Source organism: Balaenoptera borealis (genome assembly GCF_965194805.1).
Source record: "Balaenoptera borealis genome assembly, chromosome: 11".
In the NCBI taxonomy this organism is placed as follows: Eukaryota; Metazoa; Chordata; class Mammalia; order Artiodactyla; family Balaenopteridae; genus Balaenoptera; species Balaenoptera borealis.
This window is the reverse complement of record NC_138868.1, coordinates 7,138,722-7,164,163: the sequence shown is the minus strand read 5'-3', so window position 1 is coordinate 7,164,163 and position 25,442 is coordinate 7,138,722. Positions and strand designations below refer to the sequence as shown.

General features: G+C 56.1%; 1 protein-coding gene across 5 annotated transcripts; it reads left to right on the top strand.

The window, feature by feature from the left end:
• Positions 1–487: 487 nt before the first annotated feature.
• On the top strand, positions 488–23,780 carry FRMD8 (FERM domain containing 8). Of its 5 annotated transcripts, none has more exons than XM_082340902.1 (11): positions 488–744; positions 1,525–1,609; positions 3,056–3,223; positions 5,931–6,032; positions 6,394–6,452; positions 6,582–6,748; positions 9,526–9,750; positions 11,596–11,719; positions 12,644–12,787; positions 19,135–19,339; positions 22,004–23,780. In XM_082340902.1, exons 2-11 carry the CDS (start codon positions 1,525–1,527, stop codon positions 22,120–22,122), a joined length of 1,398 nt encoding a protein of 465 aa, XP_082197028.1. In that variant the 5' UTR covers positions 488–744; the 3' UTR covers positions 22,123–23,780. The 5 variants fall into 5 exon arrangements, with proteins under 5 accessions (XP_082197028.1, XP_082197030.1, XP_082197029.1 ...); XM_082340904.1 differs by lacking the exons at positions 488–744; positions 22,004–23,780 and adding exons at positions 1,052–1,220; positions 17,527–17,657 and having other exon boundaries at positions 19,135–19,263; XM_082340903.1 differs by lacking the exon at positions 488–744 and adding an exon at positions 1,056–1,220 and having other exon boundaries at positions 3,059–3,223.
• Positions 23,781–25,442: the final 1,662 nt, after the last annotated feature.

Below are 25,442 nucleotides of genomic sequence, written 5' to 3'. Positions count from 1 at the left end.
GGGAAGGAAAACATGATGTAATGGGCCAATCGTGGGGCAGTGTGGGTCCCGCAGGGCAGGCAAAGAGCTGTTTCAAATACTGAGGAAACTTGGACTGGGTTAGGAGCTGGAGCTGCCTTCCAATGCGCTGGAATCAGGGCAGGGCGAGCCCTCTACCTCCCACCCCCCCACCCTCCTGATCCCCCAGCCCATTGTTGTCACTTAGAACAACCTCTGGCTACTCTGGCTTAGGAAGGCGCCGTATGGACCTGTTTTTCTCTCTGAGGCACCTCTACACCTCAGGCACACACATGTTGGCCTTGCCAGGACATACATGTTAGTGACATGACCCTGGGGATAAGTGGTTTCACACCTGCTTCTTCGGGGCCCCAATGCCTCTCCCAGCCTGTGAACGATGCAAGGTGTCCCAGGCTGTGTGTCCAAGATACTGAAGGCTCATGTGACTGCTCCCTGGAATAACAGGTGTGCCCAGCCTGGATTTCTGACATGTAATCTGAGGATCTCTGGAAGTCATCGAGTACAACCTCTTCATTTTACAGAGGAGGGAACTGAGGCCCGGAAGCGAAGGGGCTTGTCCAGGATGAGCCGGGACAGGGACCCTGTCTCCTGACCACCACGGACAGCCTATCACCCCTCACGGCCTCGAGGCGCTGCAGTACAGGCGGCGGCTTGGGTCACCTTTACCCAACGCCCAGCACAGTGTGGCTCCATGATACGCACCCACGAAGCATCTCCCTTTTACAGGTGAGGGGACCGGCCCAAAGTCACACGCGTTTGAGCACCAGAGCTCGCGCCCCCATTCCCGATTTCCTTGAACACTCGCCACACCCTGTTACCGGCCAATAGACGGGACCCGTGTGTGTGGGCCACTGGCCCCCCCAGTCACTCGGGTAGGTGGCGAGGCAGTTTCGTAACGCAGACACAAGAACCTGGAGGCGTGAGGCCGCGATGGCCGCGAGCGGGCAAGGGGCGTGAGCGCGTGGGCGGCAGGCAGGGCGCGTGCGCGGCGGCTCCGAGCTCCGATTGGCTCCTGCGGGCCGGAGAGGCGGGGCCGTGTGCGGCGCTTCCTCCGCCTCTGCTTCCGCGTAGCAAGCAGCCCCGGGAGCTGGAGCCGAAGCGGGATTCAGAGTGCCGGCCGGCTGTGAGGCCGGGGCAGCAGCTGGCGGCCAGGGTCAGGGCAGGAACCTGGACTGAGGCGGCGGGCGCTGCGTCTCTGCGAGGTGAGAGAGCGGCGACGCCCTGCACGGGGCCTCGCCCCGGACAGGGGTGCGCCGTGCCGTGCCTGGGCACCCCGGCGAACCGAACTTAACCCGTCTTCTGACCACCACGGCCCCAACCCCTTCCACCTGCCCCGACCTCCAGTTGGCGGAGGACTCCCACCCCTCACCCCGCTAGTCAGCACACCAGTGCCTCCAGCCCTGGTTGTTCACCTTCGTAGATCAGTTCGGGACCCCTTCCTTACTCAGTGAGAGCTTGAAGGGCTCCGGACTCTCCAGTAGCTGCTTTTTCTCTTTTCCTCTGCAGATGGACGGGACAGAAGACAATGTTGGGCAACCCGGCTCCGCTGATCGGTCCCATCGAAGCAGCGTGTCCTCCGTGGGAGCCCGAGGTGGGTCCCTGTCCCCAGTCTTCTCCCCGCTGTACCCTCCTAGGGCCCCAGCCCTGAGGAAGTGGCCCTGGCTTGTCATCTTTTTCATTGAAGAGAATCTTATTTATTAATTAACAAATAAGGTCTGTTGAGGTGTGGAAAAGTGACAAGTCAGTCCGGGGACCTGGGCTCTGTCACTAGGCTACTGGCTGAGTTGGGTACCCTTCTTGAATCTCTATTTCCTCACTTGTAAAATCTTAGGTAGCCATGAAATTCAAACGAAATCTCATGAATGAAAAATGACATATTCACTTTCTTTGTTTGGTAAATAGCCTTTTGAAAGCAGAGATCATTATCTACATTTTATAGGAAGGAAATTGGGCCCTAGAGAGGTTAAGTGACAGGATACTGGAGCCTTCACTGTCCCAGATTTCCCTTTGAATTTCAGCCTCCTGGACATTATTTTATGATCTCTCAAGAGAGTAGCTGTTAGAGCAGGACAGACTGGGGATCCAAAAAGCACCTTCATTTGTGTTAGTAATAAACTGTACCTTTGCGTTTCACAGGCTTCATCTTATTTGATTCACAGAAGCTCGTGGGGGGGGTGCGGGGGGGGGTTGGTATTAGCCGTACTTTGCACCTGAGGCATTTGACACACTGACTTACTGAAATCAGTCAACTAGCCAGAGGCCAGGCAGGATTGGAACCCGAGTATATTGGCCTCGAAGCTGAGTGCTTCTTCATGGTACCTGTGGTTCCAGTGATGGAGATTTGAATCTGGCTGCTCTTTCAAGGGTCTCCTTTTGGCTCCAGGCTCCAAATAGGCATCCCACAGGCTGTCACAAGGGAACACTCAACTTTTTGGATTGTACTTCTATTTAACACTGAAAGGCCATCGTGTTGAGTCCTGAGTCTTAAAGAGTCCTAAGGAAGCTGAGCCCTGGAACTTGCTTTACCCTGGGATGGCCTTGAGAATCTTCTGTCCCCCTGTTAGCTTGGGTCAGAGAGAGAGAGTGATTTGCTTAAGGATAATAGCTCTCTCCCTCCCTGCTTGATTTACTAACTACTGTAACCTCAGGATGGGTGCAATCTATCTCTGCCTCAGTCCCACCTGTAGAATGTTCTCCTTCAGGGAAGAAGCACACCAGAGTCCTTGGGGCTGCCAGGGGAGTGTGTGTGGGTGCAGCAGCCAGCCCTAATTTGAACTTTTGGGGGTCACGGTGGGTCTAGGCTGGTCCCTGGGCTGGAATTGCTGGGCTTCTGGGTGGTTTGAGGGTCTTCAGTAAGTCCTAACAGCACTCTTCACGGGGTCCTTCGGGGATGCTGGGGCTCTGCCTCTGGAATGTAGCCTTGGTCACCCCAAGGGGTGCAGGGTGGGGGCTGCAGCCCCAGGGTGGGGAGTGGAGGGTGCCTGGTTGGCATGCCTGGGCAGTGGGCCCAGCTGACCCTGCGTGGCCTCCATTGCAGCAGCCGACGTGCTGGTGTACCTGGCGGATGACACAGTGGTGCCCCTGGCCACGGAGAACCTGCCCTCGCTCACTGCCCACGAGCTGCATCAGACCGTCCGTGAGGTCCTGCAGCTCCCGGATGTTGCCCTGGATGCCTTTGCGCTCTGGCTTGTCTCCCCTCTGCTGGGTAAGACTTGGCTGGCAGTGAGAAGCCCAGGCGGAAGGGCTGGAAGGGCGCTGACCGGTGGGGAAGGAGGGGGCAGCTTCTGGAACCTCTGGCCGCTATACATCAGGGGAAGGTGGGACTTGTTTATGTCCTGGAGCTAGCCTTGGCTTTCAGGACCCAGAGCCCGAGAGGTGGCCTGGCTCCTCTGCCCCCGCCTCTCCTTTCTTTGTGCTGGAGGCAGAGGAGGGGCCAAGCCTACCCCTCAGCCTCAGTGCTGCTGGAGCCTGAGCATCAGGAGGGGTGGGGGCGGCGGACAGGGAGGGAGAGGGTGCGTGTTCACCGAGCACGTGGTCTGTGCCACAGCCTGAGCTGGCATTTTGCAAGCAGAGTTTCGCCTTATCCTCATGGCCCAGCCTGGTCACGCAGATGAAGAAATTGAGGTTTGGAGCCGTGGGACCAGTGAGTGGTGGGACCAAGATCAGAATGGAAGCCTGGGTGGCCCCCAGCCAGCCTCCTTGAGCTGCATCCTGCTCAGTGGAGGCAGGGAGGAAGGTGGGACCCGGCCCAGGAAGCAGCCACCCCTGAGGATGAGACTTTTCCTGAGGGTGGGGAGGATGAGTGGGAACCCAGCTTCTCTGCAGGGGGTCTCCAGCCTTGCCTGGTTTCTGGCCCGTGATCACCCTGTCCTGCCCTTTCAGGCTGAGATCCCAAGGCGGGCGGGTGGAGTGGGGATGAGGGCAGTGGGGGCCCTCCAGCCCGCAGGCCTGGGGGACATGAGGTGGGGGGGAGCGGGGAGCTCCCTGGGGCCTCAGAATAGGGCTGCTAGCCTGCTGGCTTGGTCAGGAGAGGGGCCAGGAGAGGATGCCCCAGCTGGTGCCGGGACCAGGCATGTTTTCTGTGCTCATTCTCCTCCCTTGTAGAGGAACAGGGGCAAGAAGGGTGTGCCTGGTCCCTGGGCCCCTAGGAGTTTGTGCCTGTGCCCTGGAGGGAGGGTGTGCCCGCTTGGTAGGAGAGGGAGTGCCTGTCTCCCCACCCCCACCCTCTAGTGGGAGCTTCCTGCCCAGCTGCTGCTCTCGCCCACCCTCTTCCTGCTGGTCGATCTCTGGTCTCTTTCGGCCGCTCCCCACCCAGCTCAGCTGCCCCTCCTTCACCCTTCTGGCTGCTGGTCAGGACCGCGGGCCCCTTGGCTTGTGTCTCTGGAAAGCTGGGGGTGGTTTCGTGGGGCCCCTGCCCTGCCTCAGACGCCCTGTCCCTGCAGTGGGGCAGCTTATTTCCTCCCCCACTCCCTCGTCGTCGCATTCCTGCTCCCCCGTCACCGGAACATGAATGGGCTGCCTGTGTGGCCAGTGGGTCACCCTAGGGCACTGCCCCATCCCAGAGGCCCCAGCACGGAGTCAGCGCCCACTTTGTTCGCAGGCTGGGTTCAGGAAGGCTGAAAGGCCACTTCAGCTTTGACTTGGGCCCTCAGAGCTCTTGGTCCCGCACCACGCCCGGAGTGGGTGAGGCGGTGACATATGCCCCAGGGACAGGGTGCTGTCTGCTGGAGCCGCCCTTCAAGCTGGATGTTTGGGAGGGTTTGACCTTCTCCATGCCACTGTCACTCTGCATGGAAAAGGGCTCCAGGGACTGTCGGTCAGCCTCCAGGCAGGAAGGCCCCATCTGGAAGCGTGGGACGGCAGGGTCAGCGCAGGCCTCTTCGGATAACGGGAGTCCTCTGAGCTGCTGGGGCTCAGGGGGTGAGGCTGGCTGGGGACCGTGGACAGTGTCCCGGGGTCCCAGCTAGCCAGTTACCTCATTCGTCTCGCAAGTATGTGCAGAGCAACCCGCCCACAACCTCGTGCGGGGCAGAGAGCTAGATGCTAGGGGTCCGGTGGGGAACAGGAGTGAAAGTGTCCGTGCCCTCAGGGGACTCACCGTCTAAAGTGTGCTGGGAAGGCTTGCCAGGAGCAAGTTGCCAGGAGTGCTTCCTGGTGGAGCCACTGATTCTGATGGCAGCTGGGTGGCATGGCGTTGAGGCAGGAAGCTTGCAGGATGGAAGATCAGCTGGAGCCCAGAGCCCCCGGGGGAGATGCTGGGGTGGAGGCTGGCCGGGGCGAGGCCCAGGCAGGGCCAGGAGCAGGGGAGAACAGCCCCTTGGGCCCTTGGGCCTCAGTTACCACCTTTGGGCTCTGCTTCCTAACGGCGGTGCTGGGGCCATCTGTACCACCGGCCCCAGCACCTTCCGTCTGCCACAGCCTCTCGGCTCCAGCCCATCCTGGGCACCGTAGGGAACAGTCAGAGACTGACTCTGCCTGGAACCTGACCCCCTCTCACTTGCTGTGTGGCTTTGTTTTTTTGTTTGTTTGGGTTTTTTTTTGTTTCTTTGGCTGAGCCATGCAGCACACGGGATCTTAATTCCCAGACCAGGGATCGAACCCGCGCCCCCTGCAGTGGAAGCGCGGAGTCTTAACCGCTGGACCACCAGGGAAGTCCCTGTTGTGTGACTTTGGACAAGCACCTTAACTTCTTGGAGCCTCATTTTTCTTCTCTGAGCCTCATTTTCATTGGATGAAATGAGGGTAGGGTTATTGCAGGGCAGTTGCCTTTAACCACTTGAAATGGTTTTGGACACTTCGTACCTACTTCAGTTAATATTGGTCATGACTGCGTCCTCGTTGCATTGTTGTTGTTAGCGGGTGGCAGTTGCACTGGTCAGGGCTTCATGGCCGCTTCCCCTGTTGTCCTGCAGAGGTGCAGCTGAAGCCCAAGCACCAGCCCTACAAGCTGGGCCGCCAGTGGCAGGAACTGCTGCTGCGATTCACCGACGCCCCGGACGATGACGTGGCCATGGGTCAGTGCTGCTGCCTGGGCGTCCCCGTCCCAGGGGCCCCCCGGGGTCTGGAGCACGGGCTCCGGGCCCAGCCAGGCCTCCCCTGGCAGGTGGAGCTGCCCTGGCCGAGAGGCAGGGCCGGCATCTGCCCCGGAGGAGGGAGGGATCCCTGAGAGGAGCCCAGGAGGGGTGGGCTGGGGGGGGCAGTGAGCAGCTTGAGATAAGCCACGCCCCCTGTCTCTGCACAGCCCGGGGGTTTTCTCAGTGGTGGTGGAGGAGGCTTGGGGACTGGAGACTGGGCCAGCTGGGGAGAGGGCAGAGCTGGCTGCGTGGGGCGTGGGGCGTGGGGCGGCCGGCCGGTGACCCCCTCCTCTCTCCCCAGATGAGCCTTCCCTGCAGTTCCGGAGGAACGTGTTTTTCCCCAAACGGCGGGAGCTCCAGGTGAGGCAGGGATTCCCAGGCGGTACCACCCAGGTCTGGTGCCCTGTGTCCAGCCTCCCCTTGTCCTGACCCCTGGACACTGGTGCCCCACCCAGCTGAGCCACCCCTCCCTGCCACACCGGCCTGCAGATCCACGACAAGGAGGTCCTGCGGCTGCTCTACGAGGAGGCCAAGAGCAACGTGCTGGCCGCTCGGTACCCATGCGACGTGGAGGACTGCGAGGCCCTGGGCGCCCTGGTGTGCCGCGTGCAGCTCGGGCCCTACCAGCCTGGCCAGCCCACTGCCTGTGCCCTGAGGTGAGGGCCAGCGTGACCAGAGGCAGGGGCCCGAGGTGGGGAGGGTGACCTCGGAATCCTGGGTACAAGTGGTCTTGCCAGGTCCTGGAGTCAGGAGGCCCTGACGCTGTGTGACCTTGGGTGAGTCACCCCACCTCTCCGAACCTCCTTTTCCTCGTCCGCTCTAGGCTGAGGAGCCTGGGCAGTGGGAAACGGGGGAAGTGATGTCCGTGAGAGGACCCCCAGAGGTGTGTGAGGGTGGAGCCCGGACTCCGCGTGAGGTCAGGGGGAGTTGGGCTTGTTCTTTTTGCGGGTCGCAGCCAGGGAGTGGCCAAATACTGAGTCCCAGTCGTCAGTGACAGTCTCACTTAGTCTCAAACTCCAGGGACGAGGCCCCATTTCCTGGATGCTCCAGTATGCCGGCTCTGTGCTTCCTACCCGTCTCTCTAGAAGCCGTGCTCTTTGCTGTGTGAATTGGCAGGGCCTGGGGTCATGACGATTGAGTCTACCTGGAAGCAGACCAGGCTGTCTCTGACCTCTGTGAACAATGATCTTGAGGTTTAGAGATACTTCCAAAGAAGATAAACTTTTTTTTTTTTTTAAACTGGTAACAGTTATGTAGTTTTTTTTTTTAATTTAAAAAAAAAATTATTTATTTTATTTATTTTTGGCTACATTGGGTCTTCGTTGCTGCACGCGGGCTTTCTCTACTTGCGGCGAGCGGGGGCTACTCTTCCTTGCGGTGCGTGGGCTTCTCATCGCGGTGGCTTCTCTTGCTGCGGAGCGCTGGCTATAAGACGCGCGGGCTTCAGTAGTTGTGGCGCATGGACTCAGTAGTTGCGGCTCGGCTCTAGAGCGCAGGCTCAGTAGTTGTGGCGCACGGGCTTAGTTGCTCCGCGGCATGTGAGATCTTCCCGGATCAGGGCTCGACCCCATGTCCCCTGCGTTGGCAGGCAGATTCTTTTTTTTTTTTTTTTTTTTTAATTTTATTTATTTATTTATTTATTTATTTATTTATGGCTGTGTTGGGTCTTCATTTCTGTGCGAGGGCTTTCTCTAGTTGTGGCAAGCGGGGTCCACTCTTCATCGCGGTGCGCGGGCCTCTCACTGTCGCGGCCTCTCTTGTTGCGGAGCACAGGCTCCAGACGCGCAGGCTCAGTAATTGTGGCTCACGGGCCCAGCCGCTCCGCGGCATGTGGGATCTTCCCAGACCAGGGCTCGAACCCGCGTCCCCTGCATTGGCAGGCAGACTCTCAACCACTGCGCCACCAGGGAAGCCCTGAAGGTGAACTTTGAACACAGCCTGTCCTAGACCCAAGGCTCCAACCCACAGCAGCCCTTCAGGGTGCAGTTGTGTTGGGGTGGGAGGATGCACAGAGACAGGGCCCTGTGTCGGGGCCCAGCAGGGGCCACCATGGGCTCAGTGGAGCCTGAGTGATCCCAGCTGAGCTGGCTGGAGGCTGGCAGCCGTAGAAATCCTGGCTCTCGTGATGGGCATGTCTGGTCCTATTGCAAGTGACAGCGAATCCAGCTCAGACTATTTGGACTTGAGGGAGTTTGTCAAGAAATGGATGGGTCTGGGGTGATTGAGATGCAGGGGCTCCGGTTGGGTACCCCCAACCCCAAGACCCTGTCCTCACTCTCCTCGCCCAGCCCTGTGTCCTCTGGGCCAGTTCGCACTCAGGCTCTTGCCTCGTGGTGGCCCGGTGGCCACAATAGTTGCATGTTGGCAAGGAGAGACCTCGTCCCTCACGTGACCAGAGTCCTAAGACTCATCCGGTGACTGGGCCCAGGTCCACCCAAAGGAGACAGAGTGGCCAGGGTGCTGATTGGCTGAGGCCCAGATCCTCCCTTAGGACCTGCCATGAGCCTGCACAGACCCTGTGGACTGAGAGTGGGAAGGTGGGATTTCCAATGATGAGTGGGCGCTGTGGCTGGAAGCAGGGATGCCGGGGGACAGATGATGAAGATGCCCACGGCAGCCCTGCGAAGTGGGGGCAGCCCCCTGGATGCCCGTCCTCATGCCGCCCTGCAGTTGGGCCTCTCTGGGCATCAGGGTCTTTCCTTGCGTCAGCCCTGCTGCAGGGCCAGCCATCCCTTCCCATGGCCCGGGGTGTTGGTCCTCCAGAAGCCCCCGCAGGGACCCCTCCCCTCTTCGGTGACAGTGACAACCTCGGCCATATTTTTTGGCACCCACCACATGCTAGGCACGTGCTAGCGCCCGTCCATGTGAGTAGGGATCCGTGTCCTTATTTAAACGTGGAGACATAGGCTTGGAGAGGGCGCTCACTGCTCGTAGGCTGGGCCCCGGCTGCAGTCCACCTGGAAGGGCCAGTGCCTGGCCAGAGTCAGGGGGCTGCCTGAGGGGGAAGAACGGTGCCGTCACGCCAGGATGCTTCCCGACTCTGTGTGTGTGATTGAAAATGCCCTTTCCTTCATGAACCTGTGCTGATGAGTTGTAGGTTGGTGGTTTTTTTACCTCCCTATTTGGCAGAACAGAACGTTGATAGCTCTAGGTCACTTGGACCATTTCTTGGTTTTAAAATCACCAGTTTAGAAATCGAAACCTTCCTCTGGCCACAGTCTGCTTCTGGGGTGGGACTGGTTTCAGCTCTCATCCCGGTCTCCTGACTTCTCCTTCAGGCCTCTCATGCTGCAGGGATCTCGGCAGTGGGCTCTCTGGGGGTCCGTGTGCGGGGCGCCCCCTGCCCTCCCCACGCCCTGGGAACCTCGGCGCCTCCCCAGCCCGCAGGCATGGAGCCGTCCTCATGCCGGGCCCCGTTTTCCTTCCTCCACAGGGAGAAGCTGGACTCCTTCCTCCCTGCCCACCTCTGTAAGCGGGGCCACGGGCTCTTCGCTGCCCTCCGGGGCCGTGGGACCAAGGCCGGAACTGGCGAGCAGGGCCTGCTGAACGCCTACAGCAGGGTGAAGGAGGTGGCCGGCAGCGAGAGCGAGCACGAGGCCTCCCTCAGCCCCCACTACCGCGCCTACCTCCTCAAGTGCCACGAGCTGCCCTTCTACGGGTGAGCGGCTCCCTGGCCGCGGCCACAGCCCCAGGCCCCCTGTCCCTCCCTCGCGGCCCGTGAGCCCATCTCCGTTCCCGCTGAGCTCTGTCCTCACGCGAGGTGTGTCCGGATGCCAGCACCTCGGGCCCCGCGGGTCCCAGGCTGGACACTCGTCCTCCCCCTTCCCCATCACGGGCTAGGACACCGGACAGGTCCTCTCCTTCCTCCTGCCTCAGCCACGTGGTCGACGGACCTGCCCACCTCCCCCTCAGCCAGCTATCATTCATGCAGGCACGTCTAGCCAATAGCTCTTGTGTGCCTGCTGTGTGCCAGCACCCTCTAGGTGCTGGAGACACCTCGGTAAACAAAAGAGGGTCTACACCAGCCCGGCGAAAGGAGGTGTTGAGGAGGAGGGAGTGACCAAGCCTCAGGTGCTGCTGCTTCAAGGTCAAGTTCAACTGGTCCCTAGTGGCTGATAGTTGACCTTGGCTCCAGCATCTTGGGGGTAGCAGTGGGTGGAGGACAATGAGAAGAAGAATCAGTGAGTGTAACCAGCTCTCTCAGGAGCTGCGCTGTGAGACGGAGCCCAGGGGCGGAGCAGCAGTGTGGGCGTGGGGCGGGAAAAGGTCTTTAGCTTTTATGGTGAGTGAGATGCGTGTGTGCTGATAGGATCGAATAGAGAGTGAAAAATTGAGGTGCGGGCGGCCAAGTGGCCACTCTTTGGGTTGCTTCAGTTCCTCAGCGGATTAGGAGTCCCAGCCCTGAACCGAGCCTGTGGGAGTCTTCCCGGAGTGGGAGCACCGGGCCGTGCTCGGCGCTGCTCTTGGAACTGAAGGTGGAGCGTGCTTGTCTCCAGTCCTGTCCTCACAGCTGCAGGATTTTTTTTTTTTTAATAAATTTATTTTATTTTTTTATTATTTTTGGCTGGGTTGGGTCTTCGTTGCTGCACACGGGCTTTCTCTAATTGCATTGAGCGTGGGCTGCTCTTCGTTGCGGTGCGCGGGCTTCTCATTGCAGTGGTTTCTCTTGTTGCAGAGCACGGGCTCTAGGCACGTGGGCTTCAATAGTTGCAGCACGCGGGCTCTAGAGCGCAGGCTCAGTAGTTGCGGCGCACAGGCTTAGTTGCTCCGCGGCATGTGGGATCTTCCTGGACCAGGGCTCGAACCCGTGTCCCCTGCATTGGCAGGCGGATTCTTAACCACTGCGCCACCATAGAAGCCCGGGGCTGCAGGATTTAACTAGGGCTCTGGCTTAGCCAGGGGTGAGGGGGCGTGTGGGCGAAGGCCCAGGGCAGCCAGAGGAGAGGAAGAGGCCGTGGCGGGGCAGGATGGAGCGGGGACAGCTCAGCAGGTGGGCGCCCCAAGGCTGATGCACCCTTTCCCTTTCTCAGTGTCGAGTCCTGAAGCTGCTTCCCTGCCTGGGCAGCCCCTGGGGGATGGTGGGCAGCGGGGCTCTCCCAGCCTCCAGCAACCACAGCCCCCAGACCCTGAGCCCTTGGGCTCCTGGCTGTTCCCTGAACGTAGCTTGCTCTGTCCCACACCCGGGCTCATGCTCTGCCCTCTGCCTGCAGTGCCCACCCTTCTCTGTGCCACCCAGTTCCTCCTCTGCCTGTTCAAACCCGCCTATCCTGCCTGATCAGCTCAGATGCCACCACCTCCGCGAAACCTCCCTCTCGCTGCCCCCTCAGTTTCTCCCTCCCCTGGGGTGGGTTTCCATTTAACCTTCAGTCACCCAAACAGCTTAAGCTTCTCAGGTGCCTGGGACAGGGCCTGGCCAGAGCATCCCCTGGTGGGTGAACCCAGACCCTGGGCCACCTGTGCTCACTGCTGGAGGGGACAGCCTAACACCACTTTCCCTCCCCAGGTCTGCCTTCTTCCATGGCGAGATTGACAAGCCAGCCCAGGGCTTTTTGCACCGGGGCGGGCAAAAGCCAGTGTCTGTGGCCATCAGTCTGGAGGGCGTGCATGTCATTGACAGCAGGGAGAAGGTACCTGCTGCTCCTCCAGGGTGGGACCTGGAGTGGGGGCCTCATTGCAGAGGAAGGGAGTGGGGTCATTACCCAGGCCTTCCTGGTTCCCTCGGGCTTCTGGTTGGCCTGGGAGCAGGGTGGGCGGCCTGTCTGGCCTCCTTCCCTCAGATGTCCCTGGGGCTTCCACTGTCATCCTGGGGCTTCCCTGGGTCTGCTGTGGGTCAGCCTTTCTGCCCAGGCTGCTAGGCAGGGCGGTGGCCGGGACAGGGGGAGGCTGCAGCTGGTGGAGAGAGGCTGGTAGGGCCTGGCCGCTCTGCCTGGCCAGTGGCTGGAGACTAGCTGGTGGTTTTCCCAGAAAGCCCTGCGACTGGGAGCCCGCCTGGCTGGCTGAGTCCTGCTCCTCCTCTCCCGCATGTGGTGCTGGGTGTCTCGGCTGCCTGGGTAGAAGGTGGTGTCGGCAGCCTGCCCTGTGGGCCTCTCTGCACCTGGGCAGGGGTCCCTGCTAAGCCAGCAGAGAAGTTTGGGGGAGACTTCTGGTTGTCCCCAGAGAGGGATCCCAGCCCTTCCTGGGCATATGTGCCCCAACATGCGGGGCCCAGATCCGGCCTCCTGCTGAGATGCTACCCAGCTGATCTCAGGGGGAAGGTCTCCCCTCCCCACCTTCCTTCCCCCGAGTCACTGCCCCAGCTGTCAGGAGCTTGACCCGCTGATGAGAAGTGTGTGGTTTAGGGGGTCTCATGCTCCCTGGACCACAGCCTCCTTTGAGGGTCTGATGGAAGCGGGGCTTCTTCTCCTGAGAGAAGCTCACACTTGAGCTTAGGCTCAGCCTTGGAGGTAAATAGCCTGGCCAGGTGTATCCTCCTGGTGATGCCCACGTGGGATGGGGCAGGGGAGCAGGCCTCTGCCCAGAGGAGTCCAGGCTCTGTGTCTCCCGCTGGCCAGCACGTCCTGCTGGGCCTGCGCTTCCAGGAGCTGTCGTGGGACCACACCTCTCCCGAGGAGGAAGAGTCTGCCCTGTGGCTGGAGTTCGACGGGGACAGCGAGGGCACACCGGTCAACAAGCTCCTCAAGGTCTACTCCAAGCAGGTAGTGGTGGGTGCTGCCTGCGCCGGGGCTGGGGATGGGGCTCAGGGGTCCCAGACTATTGGAGGCTCCAGGCTGGGTGGCAAGGAGCTGAGAGGGCTGCTGAGGGCCTGGGGACCAGGCGGCCGGCTCCTGCTGACCGGGAGCCACCCTTGCGGGTTCGGGAGGCCCGGCCAGCTGGCGGGGCAGCTGCCATCGGGGCAGTGGTTGGTGGAGGGCTGCCCGGTGCTGTGTGACCAGCCCGCACTGGCTCCCTCGGTCCTTGAGCCCCCGGTGAGCGGGGCTCTCAGGTGACGAGCAGGCATGGAATGGCTGAGACCCCTCTTTGCCTTTGTTTCACTTTCATCCGTTTGGCACCTGGTCTTCCCACCTGAACCTTCATCCCCGCCCCTTCCCCTCCCACCCTGGTTTCTCCAGGAGGGCCCTTCCAGGACTCAGGGCCTCGTTGCTCTCCGCCCCAAGCACAGAGACGGGCTCCAGGGACTCCTGTGAAAGCACGTGCCCCCTCCTGCCGCCACCTCGGGCCCCCCGGCCCGCCACAGCCGGGCTTCTCCCGTTGCTCCCTCTGCGCCTTCCTTCCCACCACTGCATCCACTGCTCCAACCCCAGCAGCCTCTGCCCTGCCACACCCGCCACCCGCTACCCGGGTGCCTGCTCTCGCTCCTGCAGGCTCCTCCCGCCTCCTGCCTTTCCCCCACCCCCCGGTCTCCCCTGCTGGGCCTCCTCTCCAGGGCCTCGCAAGGGAGTTCTCTCCCTGTCTAGCTCTTCCCTCTCTCATCTTTGAACACTCGGCCGTTCCAACCTTTATGCTGATGACATCATATTTTCTACATCACTCTTAGTTCCCCGATCAGGGATCAAACCCATGCCCCCTGTGGTGGAAGTGCGGAGTCCTAACCACTGGACCGCCAAGGAATTCTGTAGACTTCTTTTTTAAGTAAACGTTTTATTGAATTATAATATACATGCAGAAAAGTGCCCAACTCTCTTTTTTTTAAAATATATAAATCTATTTATTTATTTATTTATTTATTTTTGGCTGTGTTGGGTCCTGGTTGCTGTGCGCGGGCTTTCTTTAGATGCGGCAAGAGGGGGCTACTCTTCGTTGCGGTGCGCGGGCTTCTCATTGCGGTGGCTTCTCTTGTTGAGCATGGGCTCTAGGCGCACGGGCTTCAGTAGTTGTGGCACATGGGCTCAGTCGTTGTGGCTCACGGGCTCTAGAGTGCAGGCTTGGTAGTTGTGGCGCACGGGCTTAGTTGCTCCTCGGCATGTGGGATCTTCCCGGACTAGGGCTCGAACCCGTGTCCCCTGCATTGGCAGGCGGATTCTTAACCACTGCGCCACCAAGGAAGCCCCCCATCTCTTAATCTCAACAAATTTCCCCAAAGAAACCCATGTAACACCTTTCAGATTAAGAAAGACCCCTTGAGCCCTCTCCCAGCCTTGCCCCCCACCAGTGGACCTCCACATCCTGACTTGTGTCACCCCAGAGTCGTTCTGCCTGGTTTTGAGCCTTAGGGCAGTGGGTTCCCACAGTGTGTTCTGTTCTGCCCGGTGTCTTGCACTCAGCCCTGTGTCTGTGAGCTCCGTCCTCATCCCCACTGCAGGTGGCAGCGCTTTGGTCTTTCATGCGGCTCTCGGGTGTTCCCACGTGTGAATTTGTTAGTGTTGACTTTTCCGTCCCATTGCGGACGGGCACTTGGGTCTCCAGTTCGGGACTGTTGCAGACAACGCTGCGTGATCGGTGTTGCACATGTCCTCTGTGTGCGCCCAGGAACCGACAGGCCGGGTCGCAGGCAGGTGCCGTGCTCGGCGCTCGCCCACGGTGGCCGCATGCTGGCTGCTCCAGTAGTTAGTATTGTCATCTTGAACGTTCAGCCAGTCTGGTGGGTGAGGAGGGGTAGCTCCTTGTGTTTTCTTCCTTTATTATTTAGTCAACTTTGTTGAGGTATAATTTACAATAAGAGTGAGTTTTAACACGTTCACACACCCTTGTGACCACTGCCACCACAGGCAAGCTATGGAGCCGCTTATTTGCCATCCGTGTATCTTCCTAGAGGCGAAATGTCTATTCACATCTTTTGCCCATTTTTTAATTGGCATTATTTCCATCACCCCCAAATCTCCGTGTGGTTTTAATTGGCAACACACAAACACACACACACACACACACACACACACACTAATGAGGTTGAGGATCTTTTATGTGTGTATCCACCATCTGGATATCCTGTTTGTTGAAGTCTTTTGCCAATTTTTCTTTGGGGTTGTGCTTTTTTTTTTAAATTGTTTTGTACATTCCGCTTCTGATTGAAGACTCATCTCTTCACCTGCTACTTGACACCTCCCCTTAGCTATCCCTAGAGTTTAGCTTTCTCCAGAATGTCATATAAACACATGCATCATATTTATCCAGGAGAAGTGGAGATATATGTCCACACAAGACTTATACTAAGATATTCATAGCAGCTTCGTTTGTCTTAACCAAAGAATTGGAAACAACATACATGTCTGTCAACTGGTAGATAGATAAACAAATAGTGGTCCAGCCCTACAGTATATATACTGTATGCAGCCCTTTGACACTGGCCTCCTTCGCTAAGCTTCATGCTCCTGAGGTTCATCCACATTTCGTGGTATAACAGTTCATTCCTTTTGATTGTTGAATAGTATTCCAGTGTATGGATACACTACGGGTCAGCTCTTCACCCACTTGTTTGGGTTGTTTCCAGTTTGGGGCTTTTGTGAATAAAGCTGCTCTAAGCATTTGTGTACAGGCTATTGTGTGGGCGTATGCCTTCACTTCTCTTGCATAAATACCTAGGAATGGGATTACTGGATTGTATGATAAACATATGATCAGCTTTACTAGAAACTACCAAACGGTTTTCCAAAGTGACTGTACCATTTTGTCATCCCACCAGCAATGTCTGAGAGTTCCAGTAGCTCCACATCCTTACCCAGCACTTGGTGTTATCAGTTTTTGTTTGTTTGTTTGCCATTCTAATAACTATATGGTAGTGATAAGTCATTGTGGTTTTAATTTGCATTTTCATAATGAGTAATGATGTTGATCATCCATCCGTGTGTTCATTTGCTATCCATTGGTCTTCTTTGATGGAATGTCTGTTCAAATCATTTGCCCATTTTTTTTCTTTTTTAATTTTTTTTTTTTAACATCTTTGTTGGAGTATAATTGCTTCACCATGGTGTGCCAGTTTCCGCTCTACAACAAAGTGAATCAGCTGTACATACACACATATCCCCATATCTCCTCCCTCTTGCGTCTCCCTCCCACCCTCCCTATCCCACCCCTCTAGGTGGTCACAAAGCACTGAGCTGATCTCCCTGTGCTATGTGGCTGCTTCCTACTAGCTATCTATTTTACATTTGGTAGTGTATATATGTCCATGCCACTCTCTCACTTCGTCCCAGCTTACCCTTCCCCCTCCCTGTGTCCTCAAGTCCATTCTCTACATCTGCATCTTTATTCCTGTCCTGCCCCTAGGTTCTTTTTTTTTTTTTTTTTTTTTAATATTTATTTATTTACTTTATTTATTTATTTTTGGCTGTGTTGGGTCCTCGTTTCTGTGCGAGGTCTTTCTCCAGTTGCGGTGAGCGGGGGCTACTCTTCATCGCGATGCGCGGGCCTCTCACTGTCGCGGCCTCTCCATTGCGGAGCACAGGCTCCAGACGCGCAGGCTCGGTAGTTGTGGCTCACGGGCTTAGTTGCTCCGTGGCATGTGGGATCTTCCCAGACCAGGGCTCGAACCCGTGTCCCCTGCCTTGGCAGGCAGATTCTTAACCACTGCGCCACCAGGGAAGCCCTGCCCCTAGGTTCTTCATAACCAATTTTTTGTTGTTGTTTTTAGATTCCATATATATGTGTTAGCATACGGTATTTGTTTTTCTCTTTTTGACTTACTTCACTCTGTATGACAGACTCTAGGTCCATCCACCTCACTACAAATAACTCGATTTCGTTTCTTTTTATGGCTGGGTAATATTCCATTGTATATATGGCCCACATCTTCTTTATCCATTCACCTGTCGATGGACACTTAGGTTGTTTCCATGTCCTGGCTATTGTAAATAGAGCTGCAGTGAACATTGTGGTACATGACTCTTTTTGAATTATGGTTTTCTCAGGGTATATGTCCAGTAGTGGGATTGCTGGGTCATATGGTAGTTCTATTTTTAGTTTTTTAAGGAGCCTCCATACTGTTCTCCATAGTGGCTGTATCAATCTACATTCCCACCCACAGTGCAAGAGGGTTCCCCTTGTCCATTTTTCTTTCCTTTGTCCATTTTTAAAATTGGGTTATTTGTTTTCTTACCGAGCTGTAAGAGTTCATTATGTATTCTGCCTACCAGTCCCTTATCAGATACATATTTTGCAAATGTCTTCTTTCAGTCTATAACTTGATTTCTTTTCCTAAAAAATGTCTTTTAAAAAGATGTTCTTAAATCTTCCAGTCCATTTATTTTTTATCTCCATTTATTTGTCTTTGATTTCTTTCACTAACATTTTATGGTTTTCAGCATACAAGTCTTGTGCATCTTTTATTAGATTTATCTCCCCCTCCCCCTTTTTTGGTGCTACCAGAGATGGTACTATTTTTAATTTCAATTTCCAGTTATTCATTGTGGTGTATAGAAATGCAGCTGATTCTCTTACCATATATCCTTTTATCCTGTAACCCTGTTAAACTCACTCACTATTTCTAGTATCTTTTTTGCAGATTCTTTGTGATTTTCTGTGTGGACAGTTAACATTGTCTATGAACAGGGACAGTTGTATTCTAACTTTCCAGTCTGTGTGCCTCTCAGTTGTCTTGGCCGATAGCACTGCCTCGGATCCCCGTTAACGGTGGTGAGTAGGTGTGAGCAGACATCCTTGACTTGAGGGGAAGGCATTCAGTCTTTTTTTTTTTTAATATAAATTTATTTATTTATTTTTGGCTGTGTTGGGTCTTTGTTGCTGCTTGCGGGCTTTCTCTAGTTGCGGTGAGCCGGGGCTACTCTTCGTTGTGGTGCGCGGGCTTCTCATTGCGGTGGCTTCTCTTGTTGCGGAGCGCGGGCTCCAAGCGTGCGGGCTTCAGTAGTTGTGGCACGCGGGCTCTAGAGCGCAGGCTCAGTAGTTGTGGCGCACGGGCTTAGTTGCTCCGCGGCATGTGGGATCTTCCCGGACCAGGGCTCGAACCCGTGTCCCTGCATTGGCAGGCGGATTCTTAACCACTGCGCCACCAGGGAAGCCCAAGCATTCAGTCTTGCTCTGAGTAAGTGTGGTGTTAGCTGTGCATTTTTCATAGACGCCCGTCATCAAGTTAAGGAAGTTCCCGTCCATTTCTAGTTTGCTGAGTTTTATCCCGAATGGATATTTCGTTTTGTCGGATGTGGCTGAGGTACAGTGGCCGCGTCCCCGAACCTCAGGAGCATCAAACGGTGTTAGAGAAACTCAGAGGGCTCAGGGCCTGTCCCCACCGGCTGCCCGCTGCCCAGCGCCCCTCTGAGCTCAGCGCAGTTCCCTCAGGGAGGAGAGGAGGCCGGTGTGGAGCCCGGACCCGCCTGTGCACGGTTTCCTGCCCTGCTCCTCCTGCGCAGGGCGGCTTGTGTGGCTCTGGGGAGGCCTCGGGCCACCCCGTCGGGCAGGTGGGCACCGGCTGCCCCCTTGGCCTCTGACCCTGCTCCCCAGCGGGTTCTCTTCTTACGACATGAGGCAGGTATGTGTCCACCTCAGTCCCTGCTGTGTCCTGCCGCCTGCAGCGGGGTGACACTTCATAAACACGTGCTGCCTAAGCGACACCACCTGCTGGCAGCTTTCTGTCTGTGGGTCTGCGATCCCCTGCCATCCCCACCATATGGTGCCCAGACCGTGCCCGCTGACATCTGGTCACATCACCTTTTATGTCAACATGCGTAGTGTTTCCAGTTTGTTGAGAAGACGTCACTTTAGAAGAATGTGCCCAGAGGGAGCCGCCTTCCCCACCCGGTGACCTCACCACCGCCTTCTCCTTGGCTGCGGGTTCTTCTCTCAGCAAATGCACATGCCGAGAGCCCTGCGCTCCTCCTCCCTCCCGACCTGCGCCTTCTAACTGCGTTCCTTCTTTCCCACCCCATCTCTGACCCCTGAAGTCCCCCCACATGGGAGGCCTCCCCTGCCCCTGGCCCACAGAGCACACCCGCCCCCTTCCTTCCTTGCGTAAAGGGTGTTGGTTTCCTCACTGCCTCCCCCACCAGAGGGCAGGGGGCTGTGGGTTCGGTTCATCTGGCTCTGCAGCAGGTAGGGAGAGGTGGGCCTGGGCCAGGGCTCCCCCCCAGGCCTCACGCCGGCCCCCTCTCCCCGCCAGGCCGAACTGATGAGCAGCCTCATCGAGTACTGCATCGAGCTGAGCCAGGCCGCGGAGCCCGCCGCCCCCCAGGAGAGTGCAGCCGGCGCCGCCTCGGCCCCTGGCAACTCACCACCCGCCACTCAACGCCCCCAGCTGCGGAGGCAGGGCAGCGTGGTGTGCAGCCGGATCCAGCATCTCTCCACCATCGACTACGTGGAGGAGGGTGAGCGACCCCCTCGCGGTGTACACGTGTACCTACACGCGGGCACACGCACGCCACGGGGTGCTCTGGAGGGTAGGGAGGTGGGGAGCAATTCCAGACCCGGTGAGTTAGCCTCCAGCGGCAGGACCTGGCTTGGGGGGTGGGGGGCAGGCTGGGCACCAGTGTCCCATCGTCTGGACTCTGCGACAGGGAATCTGAGGCCTCCGGGGCTCCGGCAGTAAGAGCCCTTCTCCATCCCTTCTCACTGCTGCGTCCGCAGACGTGTCCAGATGTGAAAAACTAGAAACTACCGGTGTCTGTTATTAAAGGTGTGGGTACAGGAACAATGGGCCCACACCCTGTGGGATCAGTGCAGCTGGTAAAGATGCCATACGTACCCTAGTGCACTGTGGTGTCTTGGATCGAGTCCCAGCACAGACAGCGGACATTGTGGAAGAACAGGTGAAATCCACAGGTTTGCAGCTTAGTTAATAAAGCTATACCAGTGTTCTTAGCTGTGGCACGGACTGTGGTAACAGACGGACCGTGCTGACACAGGAGAGGCTTATGAGGATATGCAGGAACTCTGTGTATTATCTTTGCAACTTTTCAGTAAGTCTAGAATTATTCCAAAATAAAAAGGGATTTTTTGGGGGTTTTTTTGGTTCTCAAATGGCAAGATGTTCACAAAATAGCACTGAGTAGAAAAAATCAGGTACTAGGAGAAAATCAGGTACGAGTACTAGGTACGAGGTGCTCATTAGCATGCGAGACAGCGTCCACGTGCACAAGGAGGGAGAGACCCCTCTGCAGCCATCAGCTGCTGTAACTTTCCTTTTTTATTCGTGCTTCTTTCTGGCATTTAAATTTTTACAAGCATGTCATTTTTATCATCGGAAAAAGCAAAATAATTTATAATTTTTCTCTGACACACTTGTTACCACAGTTGCTGTCTTCCTCTCCTAGTGAGCTCAGCCCCTTCCCCCCCCATCCCCTGTCGTTGGACATCATAGTTACAGTTGACCCTTGAACAACACCGGTTTGCGCTGCGCGGATCCACTTACATGCGGGTCTTTTTCAGTAGTAAATACTGTAGTACTACACGATCCATGGTTGGTTGAGTCGGTGGATAAGGAGGAACCACGGGTATACGAAGGGCCAACTATAAGTTATACTCAGATTTTCGACTGTGCAGAGGGTTGGCATTGTCCGAGGGCTGACTGTATTTCTAGTTCTCAGCTACTACAAACAACATACCTGTAGCCAAATCCTTACCTGGAATCTGAACTGTTTTCTCAGGATAAATTCCTAGAAATGGGGTTGCTGGGTCAAAGTGTGTGCCCACTGTACCCGTCCCAGGAGAAAAGGAGGCACCTGCCTTCCCACCCTCACCCACGATGGGTGTTATCGTCCTGAGGGGCAGAGAACTCATTGGAGTTGGGGTTTGGATGCTGGTGAAGTGGGATCATTTTTACATGCTTGATCACGTACAGTTTCTTCATGCATTACTGTTCATTTCTGTTGCCTATTTTTCTTTTGTTGCTTGATTTTTTAAATTAACGTCTTAGGTTAATATGGTGTATTTGTTAGAATTAATGAACCGATATGATGCAGTATTATTAACTGAAGTCCTTAGTTTTAACCTAACGTCCTTTTTCAGTCCCAGGGTCCCATCCAGGACACCACACTACATTTGGTTATCATGTCTCCTTAGGCTCCTCTTGGCTGTGACAAGTTACTCAGACTTTCCTTGTTTTTTGATGACCTTGACAGTCTTGAGGCGTACTTGTTGGGGATATCGTAGGATGCCCCTTTATTGGAATTTCTCTTATGATTTTCTCATTATTAGACGGGGTTATGGGTTTTGGGGAGGAAGATCACAGAGGTAACATGCCATTTTTACTACATCATATCAAAGGTACCTTATCAACATGATTTATGACTGTTAATATTAACCTTGATCACCTGGCTTGAAATTTTTAACTTTTAAGAAGTCTTTTTAGGGACTTCCCCGGCGGTCCAGTGGTTAGGACTCTAGGCTTCCACTGCCGGGGCCCTGGTCGGGGAACTAAGATCCCGCAAGCCTCGTAGTGAGGCCAAAAAAAGGAAGTCTTTTTATCTCATTGAGGGTTACCTTCAGCCAGTAGTATATGTTATAGGTATTTTGTGGTTTTGGTCTGTTCTTTTTTTCTTCTTTTTTTTTTTTGTAATTGAATTATAGTTGACATACAATACATTATATATTGTGATATATATAGTGATTTTGACAAACATAGTGATTCAATATTTTTATATGTTACGAAATGATCATAAGTCTAGTTACCATCTGTCACCATACAGAGTTATTACAATATTATTGACCATATTCCGTATGCCGTATATTACATCCCTGTGACTTACAGCTGGAAGTTTGTACACCTCTCTGGTCTCTTCTTGAACAGGTTTAGACAGCACAGCAGGCCCAGCATCAAACGCAAACCCTGGTGGCCTCTGATTTGGAGGCTGGCCACCCACCCCACGTGTCCTGTCGCTGGTGGGAGAGCTGGGGTGGGGCTGAGGCTCACAGAGCCGGCAGGAGTGAAGAGGGGAGCTCATCCTGAACAGGCTCCAGAAGGGGCTCCCCTGGGGCTGGGCCCCCTTCCCGGGAAGCCCTCCCCTCAGTGTGTCCCTCTTGCTCCCCGACAGGCGAGCAGATCAAGCGGGTGAAACCGAAACGCAGCACGTCCTTCTTCAGCCGGCAACTCTCCCTGGGCCAGGGGAGCTACACCGTGGTGCAGCCCACTGAGAGCCTGGAGCAGGGCTGAGGGCCGCAGTGCCTGGCAGGAGGGCATGGGGGCAGCCCCCGGGCCTGGCCCAGCATCATGCTACCTGAGGGGGAGCGCTGGGAGGAGGGCAGCCTCGGCGTGTGGACAAGTCACTTCTGTACCTGGGACGCTGCCCGGGCTGTGCTGTGCAGAGCCGGCTGGGGGCTGCTGCAGGGTCCCTCCTGCAGCCTGCCTGCCCTCCCCCCGGACGCCAGGCCCCGCTGCAGTCTCAGGACCAATCTGACCAGGTTCCGGCCGCCCCCTCCCACCCAGGGACTCGCCTTTGTACCCCTCTCGAAACGGACAATATCCCCTGCCCTGAAGTCCCCGCTTGAGGCAGGTGTCCCCACTGGAGGAGGAATAGGGCTCAGGACACTTGGGCGTACTGTGTGTCTTTGGTCTTTCCCCTGGACTTTGGTGACCACATCCCCGCATTCCTTCTGCTGCATTCCAGCCCACACCACCAGGCTGGGACGTGGCCCTGCAGGGAGAGGGCAGGGGACCTCCCTGGATTGAAACACAGCAGGAACAGAGAAGGTGAGGCCCCCACCAAGCCCTCCCCGGCTGGATGGAACTGGATGGCCCCTGCGCCCTTCACTCAGGCCTCTCTTGCGGGCAGGAGACACTCTGACCAGAAGGAAAGTGTGCTTGCTCATCTTTGGTGATGTCACTGTGCTGGGAGCTGGCTGTCCTGTGGACCAACAAGTCCACTGGACCCACACTCCACACCCGGAGGAGCTCCCAAACCCCCTTGGGCTGCAGGTTTTAGTTTTGATCTTTCTTTGTCTGCTTCGGTTCCATGAAGCTGTGAACTTGGGCAACTCACAAGGGTGCTGCCGCCGGCCTCGGAGCCGCTGGCGCTCCTTCCAGGATGGCGCTGTGGTTTCACCCGGCCTGAGCCAGGGGGCCGGCCCATGCACGGGAAAGCCCAGGACGGGAGTGGTCTCCTCCTTCCCGAGGACCTTGTAGGGAGGCTGGATGTGGCCTGGGCGTGGCTCTTCCCACACCCACCTGCCTTCCCCCAGACGAGCTGGCCTCGGGGAGGGCCTCCCAGCCCTCGGGCTCCTCCGTGGTAGGTCCCTGGCTTTCCTGAGTGCTTCCTGGGACTTGAGGCAGTCCCAGCTCAGCACAGGCTTTGCTTTGTCTTCCCTTCCCAGGGGAGAATGTGGGAGAGGAAATGTGAATCTCTTGTCTCCGGATTTCCAGTCACCTCCTTCTCCCTTTGGTGACTCTTGAACACTCCAGATGTTTCCAGGTGGCTTGTCTTTCAGCAGTAGGGACTTTGTTATCTGTCATCATAAATAGGCGTCTCCAGTCTTTTGGAATGTCGTAGCCAAAGGACATCTCATCTCTCCTCCTGGAGTCCCTCCCTGGCTCCCAGCCCTCTGGTTATCTTATCCCACTCACTGTTTTGATGCCAGGTGAATTCTTATCTGATGGGTTGAGGGGCCTGAGGGTGTGTGTGTGTGTGTGTGTGTACACACAGATTACTTGTTTTGACTCTTCAGCCTCTTTTTCCTATTTTCTTAGCATCCATTGTGCCTTAACTTTTTCTGCCTGCCCTTTCGGGCAAAGCAGTATTTTACTAAATGTCCTTTGAATATTCTTATCCCTTCGTATCATGTGACTTATTAATAATAAAATCAATTTCCAGCAAATTTTGGGGTGGTTTATGATATGAAATAACGAGAGTGTGTTAATTACAGCCTGGGAGTTAATTATAGGCTGTGTATTTGCTTTTCATCAAATGTGCATGAAGGAATGCAGCCCGCTGGGCTTGCCAAGCTAGACACAGTTGGAGAACCCAGAGTAAAGCTTTTTAGTCTCAGCGGGTGGTGAGGGACTCCCAGGGTGGGAAGGTCCAAGAGGGCTTTTGGGGTTCATGGTGGGAGCCAAGGTGACAGCTCTGCAAGGAGCAGGGGAACGAGGAGCTGGCGGTGGGCAGGCAGACGCTTTGTCCCTGTCCAGTGAACCTAACTGGCCCAGCCTGCTGGACCCTGTGCTGTCAGCTCACACCTCACACTCTGGGCTTGGGACCCAGGGCCCAGTCTGGATGCCAGTGCCTCAGGGGAGAGGCCAGAGAACCCAGGAGGTCTGGGGGGTTCTCCTACCAGCCCTGAGGTCTCCTCGTGCCCCGGGCCTGGCCAGGAGGCAGTCTGTTTCCCACAGGTGCTGTTGGCGGGTGGGCACGGGACAGCACGAGACCCACACACCAGAGCACTGGGAGCCCCGCAGGAGGCAGCAGTGGTGACTGTGGGCTTGGGCCCTGGAGGGTGGGCACTGTCTGGGGGCTTGGGGTTCACACTGAACATTTCAGGAGCTGGAAGTAGCAAGCCACGTGTCCCGGTAATAGTGCAGTTCCAGGACTAGGGCCCCTCCCCTTGGGCGTCTGTGACAGTGAATGGGGTCCTCTGCGTGGCATGGGCAGCAGGACACCACGGTCGTGGGCACTTACATGAGGCATCTTGAGCCTCTTCTTCTTGATGGGAATGATAATAGTACTCACCTCCTAGGGTTATTGGGGTGCTTCAGGGCCTGGTGTTGACAGGCACTCGATAGGCATTAGCTATTTTCATCATCTCTAAAAGTCACTCACACACACACACACACACACACACACACACACACACCCCGCTGTGGTGGGGAAGGGAGCGCCGACTGCCTGGGGCCTGGCAGGCCTGGAGCCCTTCCTCTCACCCAGGCCCCTCTGCCCTCACCACCTGCGCTAGTTTCCTAGGGCTGGTGTAGCAAATGACCACGACCTTTTATTTCATTTTTTTGGCCGCTTGCAGGATCTTAGTTCCCTGACCACGGATTGAAGCCGGGTCCACAGCAGTGAAAGCTCCGAGTCCTAACCACTGGACTGCCAGGGTATTCCCAACCATGGTCTTTTAAAACAACACACAGTGGGGACTTCCCTGGCAGTCTAGTGGTTGAGACTTCCCCTTCCAATGCAGGGGGTGTGGGTTCGATCCCTGGCTGGGGAGCTGGGATCCCACATGCCTCGCGGCTGGGAAGCCAAAACGTAAAACAGAGGCAATGTTGTAGTAAATTCAATAAAGACTTTTTAAATGGTCCACATCAAAAAAATAAGTAAGTAAATCTTTTAAAAAATAAGTAAAACAACACACAGGGAATTCCCTGGTGGTACAGTGATTAGGACTCCACGCTTTCACTGCCAAGGGCTGGGGTTCTATCCCTGGTCGGGGAAGTAAGATCCCACAAGCCGCGTGCTGTGGCCAAATAAATAAATAAATATAAAACAACCACATTCAGGATCTCACAGTTCTGGACATCATAGTCTGAAATGAGTCTCCCTG